Below are 12,009 nucleotides of genomic sequence, written 5' to 3' on the forward strand. Positions count from 1 at the left end.
AGACTACATTCATCTTGGTCTCTACTGTCCTGGGGTCTGGATTAGACTACATTCATCTTGGTCTCTACTGTCCTGTGGTCTGGATTAGACTACATTCATCTTGGTCTCTACTGTCATGGGGTCTGGATTAGACTACATTCATCTTGGTCTCTACTGTCCTGTGGTCTGGATTAGACTACATTAATCTTGGTCTCTACTGTCCTGGGGTCTGGATTAGACTACATTCATATTGGTCTCTAATGTCCTGGGGGTCTGGATTAGACTACATTCATCTTGGTCTCTACTGTCCTGTGGTCTGGATTAGACTACATTCATCTTGGTCTCTACTGTCCTGGGGTCTGGATTAGACTACATTCATCTTGGTCTCTACATTCCTGGGGTCTGGATTAGACTACATTCATCTTGGTCTCTACTGTCCTGGGGTATGGATTAGACTACATTCATCTTGGTCTCTACTGTCCTGTGGTCTGGATTAGACTACATTCATCTTGGTCTCTACTGTCCTGGGGTCTGGATTAGACTACATTCATCTTGGTCTCTACTGTCCTGGGGTCTGGATTAGACTACAGTCATCTTGGTCTCTACATTCCTGGGGTCTGGATTAGACTACATTCATCTTGGTCTCTACTGTCCTGGGGTCTGGATTACACTACATTCATCTTGGTCTCTACTGTCCTGGGGTCTGGATTAGACTACATTCATCTTGGTCTCTACTGTCCTGTGGTCTGGATTAGACTACATTCATATTGGTCTCTACTGTCCTGGGGTCTGGATTAGACTACATTCATCTTGGTCTCTACTGTCCTGGGGTCTGGATTAGACTACATTCATCTTGGTCTCTACTGTCCTGGGGTCTGGATTAGACTACATTCATCTTGGTCTCTACATTCCTGGGGTCTGGATTACACTACATTCATCTTGGTCTCTACATTCCTGGGGTCTGGATTAGACTACATTCATCTTGGTCTCTACTGTCCTGGGGTCTGGATTAGACTACATTCATCTTGGTCTCTACTGTCCTGTGGTCTGGATTAGACTACATTCATCTTGGTCTCTACTGTCCTGTGGTCTGGATTAGACTACCCCTGTGCATGAGGCAGTGATTTGACTGTGCTGAACAGAACAACCCTCTCTAATCTTAACTGGATCCAGAATCAAAGCAGTCATTAATGATTAGCAGAAATGTTTCTTGTCCTGCTGGAATGTTCCTGTGTAATAATAGGAAGACAATCAATTCCTCTCCATTGATGTATCTTCCTTATCATCAAAATATTCCAGGAAGTTTTGGAAAACTACATCGGGTTAATACTATATAATAATATATAATAATAATAATTCTGTATACTTCTGGCCCTTCTTTGGACACTGTGTTAACCTCCAATTGCTCTTAAATACAAGTAAAACTAAATGCATGCTCTTCAACCGATCGCTACCTGCACCTGCCCGCCTGTCCAACATCACTACTCTGGACGGCTCTGACTTAGAATACGTGGACAACTACAAATACTTAGGTGTCTGGTTAGACTGTAAACTCTCCTTCCTGGCCCATATCAAACATCTCCAATCCAAAGTTAAATCTAGAATTGGCTTCCTATTTCACAACAAAGCATCCTTCACTCATGCTGCCAAACATACCCTTGTAAAACTGACCATCCTACCAATCCTCGACTTCGGCGATGTCATTTACAAAATAGCCTCCAATACCCTACTCAACAAATTGGATGCAGTCTATCATAGTGCAATCCGTTTTGTCACCAAAGCCCCATATGCTACCCACCATTGCGACCTGTACGCTCTCGTTGGCTGGCCCTCGCTTCATACTCGTCGCCAAACCCACTGGCTCCATGTCATCTACAAGACCCTGCTAGGTAAAGTCCCCCCTTATCTCAGCTCGCTGGTCACCATAGCATCTCCCACCTGTAGCACACGCTCCAGCAGGTATATCTCTCTAGTCACCCCCAAAACCAATTATTTCTTTGGCCGCCTCTCCTTCCAGTTCTCTGCTGCCAATGACTGGAACGAACTACAAAAATCTCTGAAACTGGAAACACTTATCTCCCTCACTAGCTTTAAGCACCAACTGTCAGAGCAGCTCACAGATTACTGCACCTATACATAGCCCACCTATAATTTAGCCCAAACAACTACCTCTTTCCCTACTGTATTTATTTTATTTATTTATTTGTTTTGCTCCTCTGCACCCCATTATTTTTATTTCTACTTTGCACATTCTTCCACTGCAAATCTACCATTCCAGTGTTTTACTTGCTATACTGTATTTACTTTGCCACCATGGCCTTTTTTTGCCTTTACCTCCCTTATCTCACCTCATTTGCTCACATCGTATATAGACTTTTTTATACTGTATTATTGACTGTATGTTTGTTTTACTCCATGTGTAACTCTGTGTTGTTGTATGTGTCGAACTGCTTTGCTTTATCTTGGCCAGGTCGCAATTGTAAATGAGAACTTGTTCTCAACTAGCCTACCTGGTTAAATAAAGGTGAAATAAAAAAATAAAAATAAAAAATACAACAAACACACATGCCAGCTAAATCTGTCTCAAGTGCCAGTTGTTAGAGCAAGAGATAGTGAGTGAGATGGCATGAGTGGCTTGAGGAACATACATTATAAACATAGGGAAGACTTCAAATGACGCTCGATACTGTCTCGCAAAAGGCATTATTTTGGGGAAATATGTATACATTCTTTACTTACGAATCGTGACGAGTTGTCATTCTTCACTGTCTTGGCGTTGCCGAAGGACTCGAGGATGGGGTTGGCCTGTAAGAGTTGACGTTCCAATTCACCCTGAAAAAGAGGAGAGATGTTACAGCAAAGCACTGGGTCCAAGCACATATGCCCCCTTCCCCCAACTAAACCTTTCACAATTAACAAGCACATATGCCCCCTTCCCCCAACTAAACCTTTTACAAATAACTAGAACATATGCCCCCTTCCCCCAACTAAACCTTTTACAAATAACAAGCACATATGCTCCCTTCCCCCAACTAAACCTTTGACAAATAACAAGCACATATGCCCCCTTCCCCCAACTAAACATTTTACAAATAACTAGAACATATGCCCCCTTCCCCCAACTAAACCTTTTACAAATAACAAGCACATATGCTCCCTTCCCCCAACTAAACCTTTGACAAATAACAAGCACATATGCCCCCTTCCCCCAACTAAACCTTTTACAAATAACAAGAACATATGCCCCCTTCCCCCAACTAAACCTTTTACAAATAACAAGTACATATGCCCCCTTCCCCCAACTAAACCTTTGACAAATAACAAGCACATATGCTCCCTTCCCCCAACTAAACCTTTTACAAATAACTAGAACATATGCCCCCTTCCCCCAACTAAACCTTTTACAAATAACAAGCACATATGCCCCCTTCCCCCAACTAAACCTTTTACAAATAACAAGCACAAAAACTTTTTGGCCCAGGAGAAACATTTTTCCAATACATACAATGACTGATCACCCTTCTAATGTTCGTCAATGTCAATCTAACAATCACATAGTATCACACAGACTATTGATCATGAAACATATGTAGGCGGACGGACACTGTTTCCCCAGTAATGTTCATGACCATAAAAACTAGTAGAAAAGAGAGTGAAACGACAGGTATTGCAACGCTGTAAAAGACAGATGTGATCAATGGAGCATGTTCAGGAAACCACTTTACAGTCTCTGCTCAATATCCTACAACAGTACGTCCAACTAAAACTAAAGAGATGGTAGGATAGGGAGAGAGAGGAGAGAATCTCATTTCTTTGAATAAATTGGGCCTGTTCTGTGCGTTAACGACACGTGCTTCCTGTTCTCTGGTCACTCAGTGTAGAACCTCTGGGTTTGGAATGGAACGGATTAGAACCTCAGTGGTGGAACCTCAGTGGTGGAACACAACACAACAGAACTGCAACGACTCTCTCCACACTGCATATGGTTCAGTTGAAGTGCAGCACATCCACAAGAGAATGTTCAAACCCATCTGGACTCTGGGTTTGCATTTCCTCTTTCTATTGTGAGACCAACATCAAAGGCATCAAATCAAATCAAATGTTATTGGTCGCATACACATATTTAGCAGACGTTATTGTGGGTGTAGCGAAATGCTTGTCAAATCACACAAAAAATAAACAAAATACTGCAAAGTTGCTTAGGAGCTAGAAGCAGAGCTGCCATATCTGTCGGCGCCATCTTGATGATTGAAGCCATTGTCTAACCACCAAGCCTGCAAAACAACCTAATCAAATCAATCCGTTTACACAGTACGATCATAAAAAAGTACCAGTATATTTGTGCAACAGACAAACCAATAAATCTAGCCACAGATGTCTCATATATTCCATAGTACACAGCTGTGTTCCAGCGTGGTAGTTTAGGATGTGTGGACAGATAGCTGCTGTGAGCCAGGTGGATGGGTGGGTGCTGGATGAGTTGAGGCTAATGAGGCGACTCAGAGAGGAAGGCCATATCTCTCCAGTTAGTGATTGAGATAGAGATCCTGAGGAAAAGGACTCACTCGTTTAGCACAGTGACAGATACTGGGGAAACAGACCTGTTTAACACACTGACACAAGCCAGAGACACTATATCCTATTGGCCAGAGACACTCAATCCTATAAGGAAGAATTAGTCATCATTAGAGATCCCGTTAAGGGAGGGAGGGAACTGTGCTCTGTTCACTTCTCACACCTATCGTAGACCCTATCTGGCTGACTGCCAGGGCAGAAAAGAACGTTCAATAAGTATGAAATGGAACGAAACGATCCAAAATGTAAAGGTGGTATCCAAACTTGTCCAATAAGAAACACTGGTTTTCATCTTCCGTTGCTACAGTATACCCTAATGGACATGACCCTGTGCAGATGTTTAGACAGGTGGCCCATTACGATCCCATCCAGAACCTCATTCTAGGCTTGGTCAGGCCCGAGGAATCCAAAATGGCCCACCAAAAAAAGAACATGGCCTGTACTTTGAGCTTTTTTTTCTGCAGCTAGGTGGGAATGGAATTTTCCCATTACGTCAAGCCCACCAGACACATTTTGATTGCTTAAGACTGTGGCGTTTTTCCAGGGATGTCTGTGGGATGAGTTAGGGGTTAGGAAATCAGCCTTGCGTTCAGACGTGAGACGCGTAATGTGATCTTTGGCTGCCAGAGCTGGGCCAGAGAGCCCGGCTGCTGTTTTCATTGAGTTTTCGTGCTGCTGAAAATGAGGCAGGAATGAATTGAATAAGCCCGTTGCTGCCAGTGGCAGATTGCACAGACTGTAAATTATAGCACGGTTTCAGATCTGTTAGTGCAGTCTTACCATTTCCTATAGTCATTGTCACACGCTGTCTCTATAACGCAGTGCTATATGGCACAACTTGACAACACCAAACGCTTTAGAACAAACTAGAACAGAGGACATAATGGAGACTGTTTAATGTCCACAAGCTGCAAATCTCTGCCAAACTCAGTCTACAGACTGGGACCAGACTGGGGAGAGGGTAGGAACAAAGGGGTGAATACAAAACACCAGCAGGGGTCCACTTTAGGAGCATTACAAGCTGACCCACATTCCAGCGTTCCGGAGTGTGTTACTCTTGTTCTGACAGATTCCAGAAACCATCATTGTCATGTAAGGAGGCTAATCACTAGCCGTGCCAACAACTGACAGGCCTGGAAGACCTCCGGGACATGTATTGTACCACATAATCAGGTTTATGTGAGCAAGAAGACCATAAAATGACTGTTGATGGAATGCGTTACACTTATTCTGATGAACAGTGTCTGGGAACCATCATAGCCACGTAAAGAGGCTAATCACTACAGTGACAACAACTGGTGGGGGCCTGGAAGAACACAGGGATATTTAGTTGTTGATAACAGAGCTGTTGTTGTTAGTGTGACTTTGGACAATGCTATCGTTTACCACTTAATATCCCGTTAACATTGACACGACTACGAAATGAATGTAATCTTTTGTGAAATAACTCCTCTCTATTCTCAATCTTCCCTCTGTAACTTGGGAAACATCCTTTGTAGCGTGTTCAACCTCACTTGTTATCAGTGTCAGGGCCTTTGGCAGTGCTTTGGCCCAGATTGTGGAGACTGGAAAGCCAGAGGAACAGTAAAAACTGTCCCATTAAATCTTCAAGGAAGAGGCCAGGTAGGGTTGTGGGGTCACATCTGCTCCACAGACTAGAATCACTGCTGGACAGACATTACAAATCTCTCCAAGTCCACAAACAGAATCACTGCTGGACAGACATTCAAATCTATCCAAGTCCACAAGCAGAGTCACTGCTTGACAGACATTACAAATCTATCCAAGTCTACAAACATAATCACTGCTGGACAGACATTACAAATCTATCCAAGTCCACAACCAGAATCACTGCTGGACAGACATTACAAATCTATCCAAGTCCACAAGCAGAGTCACTGCTTGACAGACATTACAAATCTATCCAAGTCTACAAACAGAATCACTGCTGGACAGACATTACAAATCTATCCAAGTCCACAACCAGAATCACTGCTGGACAGACATTACAAATCTATCCAAGTCCACAAACAGAGTCACTGCTTGACAGACATTACAAATCTATCCAAGTCTACAAACAGAATCACTGCTGGACAGACATTACAAATCTATCCAAGTCCACAAACAGAGTCACTGCTGGACAGACATTACAAGTCGTTTCAAGAGTTGCTCCAAGTCCACAAGCGGAATACCACTTCAGTGACTGTTGGGTGAGTGCGAATGACGCAGGCAACTGGACTTTGTTTGTGGTTTGGGGAACAAACAGGAACAAACCCACACTCCTCAAGGGGAGGTCAGAATAACTTTTTATCTGTGTAAACTCCTCCCCCATGGCAAAGCAGGGAGCAGATGAAAGACTTGCAAAGACAAGAAGAAGCAGTTCTAAGGGGATTCATTAGTGATCTAAGTAGCACTGCCACTGAGACACAAACGGCAAAATCCACAGTCAACACCCCGTGGTGAATTTAATACGGTACGAAGACTAAAATCCCCATTATCGTCCCTGCTGGGCATTCTGTGGCTGGGTCTGAGTAGACTAAGCAGAGGGGAGGGTGTTGTAGGTCTTGGACCATGTCATGGTCCTCTCTCCCTGGGGGAGTCCGTTCAGCTGAGCTCTGGGCAGTGATCCTCTTGGCTCTCCCTCCCTAGCTGCTCTCCTCCAGAGTCCTACTCCAGCTCCAGCTAGCTGGAAGCCAACTGACTATTTAGTAAAGCATGCTATGGCTATTTGGCAGCACCAGCACCTCGCGAGTGAAAAGTTCTCCAGCAGGCTCACCGGAGCCAAATTGGACACGGGAGAGAAGTTTGCGACGAGGTCCTGACAGGAATCTTGCTAAATGTCGGCCAGTATAACAGTGGAACATATTACAAATGCACTGTTTATGACTTGTGGTGTATGATTGTTTCAAATGGGATATGGCAGTTAGGAAGTGGGAAACGTGTTTATTAGTATGTATTAAACCAGGAAGTCATGTTTATTTTCCCGAATCTGAGATATTTGAAAGAAGCAGTGCCAACTATAGGTAAGAACAGGGACACCACACAGAGCATGGAGTGGATTAAAACAAAACTAGTTTAGTGTCCCAAAGGTGATAGAAACAGAAACTGCTATTGGGACCCCATTGACACCCATAAAAGGGACAGATATACAGAATAGTACACAGCGACAATATCAGCCCCTTTACAGGATATTCTGCCCATTGTGTTTTGAGCTTGTCTAGTGAGTGGAGTACGTTGGGTGAGAGAGAGAGAGGTGAGGAACGGACAACATGCTACTCACATAGAACAGGGCTCCACTCTGTAGTCAATGGGTAGATTGTCAAATGTTACCATGGAAATAAACCGGAAGTGTTAATGATCATGGATACTAAACACACATACAGGATATACATACAGTACATACACACCAAGGAAGACAATTACAGGTAGTACTCAAAGACAATTTGGACTAGACTAAATAATACATAAAGGCAAACGGTTTAAGTGAAATCTACAGTAGTACATTAAAACAGGAAGCAGGGGAATGGACATGTTATTCTGAAAGGTCCTTTCCAAGAAGCTATCTCACTGACGGGTGCAATTCCTTATGTTTCTCACATTAGCCTTGTATTAGGGCAGTGTGCCATAGTGAGCATCACATCTTTATTCAGAACACTGCTCATCTGCCCTCATGTGCCGTTTCCATTATCTTAACAGTATCAACTGACCTACAGCAGCTGGTTGAAAAGAGAATACCTTGAGAGTAATATTAAGCTACTGAACTAACTACTGTAATGACAACCACAGCCAGACAGTCTGTTTTTCAGTAATGTCCATTAACTGACCCCGTGTGTGTGTGTTTGGTCTTGTTCTTCTAATCCTCGTGGGGAACTGAAATGTCCAAATGTCCCTCACAAGGATAGTAAAACGAGGAAAATTCTCCCTTGTGGAGACATTTCCCACGTCTCTATGAGGACAAAGGCTACTTTAAGCTTAGGGGTTAGGTTTAGGGTTACAATTAGAGTTAGGGGTTAGGTTTAGGGTTAGGCGTTAAGGTTAGGTTTAGGGGTTAGGGAAAATAGGATTTTGAATGGAAATACATTTTAGGTCCCCACGAGGATAGAAGGTGTGTGTGTGTGTGTGTTTCTCAGTTCTATCTTCAGACTCATCTCTATTCATCTCTATTTCAACGTCTTACTGCTCAACTTCTACTCTGCATTGTACAAAAATAGCTCACATAGTGCGGCATGTCTGCCAAACGTTGACTGGTGGCGACCAAACACAACAAAGGCATGCATATGATTGTGTTTCATCTAGTGTGGAATAACAAAATTTGCAAGCACATTTTACGGTACAGTACAGTGCATTGACCCTCAGGTATACATGGAAAAGCTGGATACACATCAATATTCATGCCAGATTTAAAGTTAACTTACGACATGATTATTTTCCGCCTGATAGAAAGAGAATCTGGGTCAATACCCAAACTTTGTTTGTCTAATTTTTACGCAGATGTCAACATTACACATACATGCTTCACAGTGTGCAAGAAAATAACCAACCATTTCACAAAACAGGCTGAAGCCACAAAGAAATATATTAAATGACCACTAGGTTTACATAACAGTAGGTCCGTTTGAGAGTAGAAAGTTGGTGATGCAACATGCACATGAATAAGGTATTGAGAAGAAAGTGTAAAGACTTGCCTGTAGTTTTACTGGTTTAGGCGACTCTGGCTGTTTGTTGCAAATAAACAAACGCAAATATGTTAGAGGGTTGTGCACGCCTGCACAATCTATAGAGCCCACTATAGGTGCTACTGTAGGATGTGTTCACTTTGGCAACACACATCATGGGACTGGAGCGCGTCTATATGGATTCTTAACACATTTACAGGCATGTTATGCAAAAAAAAACACCTATATATTGGCACATTTTATCAATGGGTTCATTTTTATAAACTGGGTGGTTTGAGGCCTGAATGATGATTGGCGAAAGGGTATGACAAAACTTTTACTGTTCTAATTACGTTGGTAACCAGTTTATAATAGCTCCGCGTTGCGTCGTGCCGAAGAACAGCCCTTAGCTGTGATATATTGGTCATATACCCCACCAACTCGTGCCTTATTGCTTAATGAGCCTATTTTTGACTGCCGTGGTAATGTACCAGCATCATATAACTACAGAAGGCTCTGACCCTTTGGTGACCTCATCACACAGCCCATGTCCAATGTCAAGACACTGTTGTCCTCTAATCATTATGCCCCCATTATCATACGGATCTATCTGATATGGATTAACTAGGATTGGAGTTAATCCACTGTACTGTAAATACCAGTGGATCAGACTGGCCTGGTATTAGGGGGACATTATGGATCAAACTGGCCTGGTATTAGGGGGACATTATGGATCTGAATGGCCTGGTATTAGGGGGACATTGTGGAACTGACTGGCCTGGTATTAGGGGGACATTGTGGATCTGACTGGCCTGGTATTAGGGGGACATTGTGGATCAAACTGGCCTGGTATTAGGGGGACATTATGGATCTGACTGGCCTGGTATTAGGGGGACATTGTGGATCAGACTGGCCTGGTATTAGGGGGACATTGTGGATCAGACTGGCCTGGTATTAGGCGGACATTGTGGATCAGACTGGCCTGGTATTATGGAGGCATTGTGGATCAAACTGGCCTGGTATTAGGGGGATATTCTGGATCAAACTGGCCTGGTATTAGGGGGACATTGTGGATCAACCTGTCCTGGTATTAGGGGGATATTCTGGATCAAACTGGCCTGGTATTAGGGGGACATTGTGGATCAACCTGTCCTGGTATTAGAGGGACATTGTGGATCAACCTGTCCTGGTATTAGGGGGAGATTGTGGATCAAACTTGTCCTGGTATTAGGGGGACAATGTGGATCAGACTGGCCTGATATTAGGGGGACAATGTGGATCTGACTGGCCTGGTATTAGGGGACATTGTGGATCAGACTGGCCTGGTATTAGGGAGACAATGTGGATCAGACTGGCCTGGTATTAGGGGACATTGTGGATCAGACTGGCCTGGTATTAGGGGGACAATGTGGATCAGACTGGCCTGGTATTAGGGGGACAATGTGGGCTGTACAAGTTGTTAACTCCTCTTTCATCAGTTACCCCTCAATAGAAAGACATACTGTAACTGTGGCCTTCAGAACATGGTTTAGGGGGAGAGCTAGAGGTGTGGTAGGGAGATACACATGGCAGGGGGAATATAGAGAAAGAAAAGACAAAAACTTACACTTACAGGAATGCTGTGGTCTTTTTTTCCTTTATGGGAGGAAGCCACATGTGCAAGGTACTGGATGACCTTTTTAGTGTTTTCTGTCTTGCCAGCACCAGATTCACCTCTGAGAAGATAGAAAACATACAAGACAGATCAGATCCCTGGGTTAGTTGATGGAGAAGAATGACGTGTGTGTGTGTGTGTGTGTGTGTGTGTGTGTGTGTGTGTGTGTGTGTGTGTGTGTGTGTGTGTGTGTGTGTGTGTGTGTGTGTGTCTGTGTGTGTGTCTGTGTGTGTGTGTGTGTGTGTGTGTCTGTGTGTGTGTCAGAAATGTCTTTCTGACTGGCAGATGTTTTTGTGAGGAGATTATGGCACTTGGGAAACTCCATAAACAGTATTGAGCTGGGGGTGAGAGAGCTAGCCAGGCTCTGCTCCCTGCAACTCCGCTAAACAACAAATGAAGTGACAATAAACCACATTTGAGAGGTTTATCGGATGAGGCGGTGTGTAGCTGGGCTTTTGTGTATCTATATGTGCTGTTTATTTTCTTTGCGCTAGTTTAGTTCAGCGGCTGTGGTTGTGGGTGGTTCTCACGGACCCACAGCGATGACAGCTTTAGAGCAAGGAAGTATGTTTTTGCAGACAGAATCCTATCCCCAAGTACCACTTACTGTACAGTAACGTCAACACACAATGCATACCAGTGGTTTTACAATAGGTACTCATTCTACGTAATCACTGGTGGTTAACATTGAACTTTCTCCCCGATCTCAAGCTCAACGCTAGGTTATATCTAGTTGAGCAAAATCATCTGCAAAATAAAACTAACGACATGATGGTCTTCAAATAAATGACAAGGCCCCTGAATACTCACTGAGTGTAAAACCAATTACTATAACAAAGTCATGTGTTGTTTTCTCCTTTCAGGTTCCCCTTACCTGGTCATGTGGTGAAGTCCTATGGTAGTCTAGTCTAGTACTATGAATATGCTGTATGGCTGATGAGTTGTGTGTTTAGTGCTAAGCTCAATATCCACCGGGAGCAGAGGGTATTTCTGGCTGCGTCTGAAATGACGGGCTCTGGCCAAAAGTAGTGCACTATTTAGGCATTAGGGTGCTATTTTGGACACAGCCCGTGAGTGAGTAATTGCGTAAAATGTCCATGATGTTGGCATTAAACTGGAAGTGTTAGATTCCTTAGGTTGGTTTGC

The 12,009-nt window shown here is 43.5% G+C and overlaps 1 protein-coding gene across 24 annotated transcripts in view; it reads right to left on the reverse strand.

The window, feature by feature from the left end:
• Positions 1-12,009, reverse strand: part of LOC110485800 (myosin-10) — a 95,662-nt gene that overhangs the window by 40,263 nt on the left and 43,390 nt on the right. For 4 of the 24 annotated variants that reach the window (XM_036940465.2, XM_090195873.1, XM_090195879.1 and 1 more), the window contains exons 5-8: positions 10,822-10,924; positions 9,240-9,269; positions 7,835-7,852; positions 2,719-2,811 (exon numbers count right to left, since the gene is read on the reverse strand). In XM_036940465.2, the coding sequence (XP_036796360.2) occupies positions 2,719-2,811; positions 7,835-7,852; positions 9,240-9,269; positions 10,822-10,924 (244 nt within the window). Of the gene's footprint in view, positions 1-2,718; positions 2,812-7,834; positions 7,853-8,969; positions 8,988-9,239; positions 9,270-10,815; positions 10,925-12,009 lie in introns of all 24 variants that reach the window. The other 20 variants (XM_090195885.1, XM_090195874.1, XM_090195881.1 and 17 more) reach the window with 6 other exon arrangements.

Source organism: Oncorhynchus mykiss, chromosome 13 (genome assembly GCF_057628025.1).
Source record: "Oncorhynchus mykiss isolate SJ-2025 chromosome 13, ASM5762802v1, whole genome shotgun sequence".
NCBI lineage: Eukaryota > Metazoa > Chordata > Actinopteri > Salmoniformes > Salmonidae > Oncorhynchus > Oncorhynchus mykiss.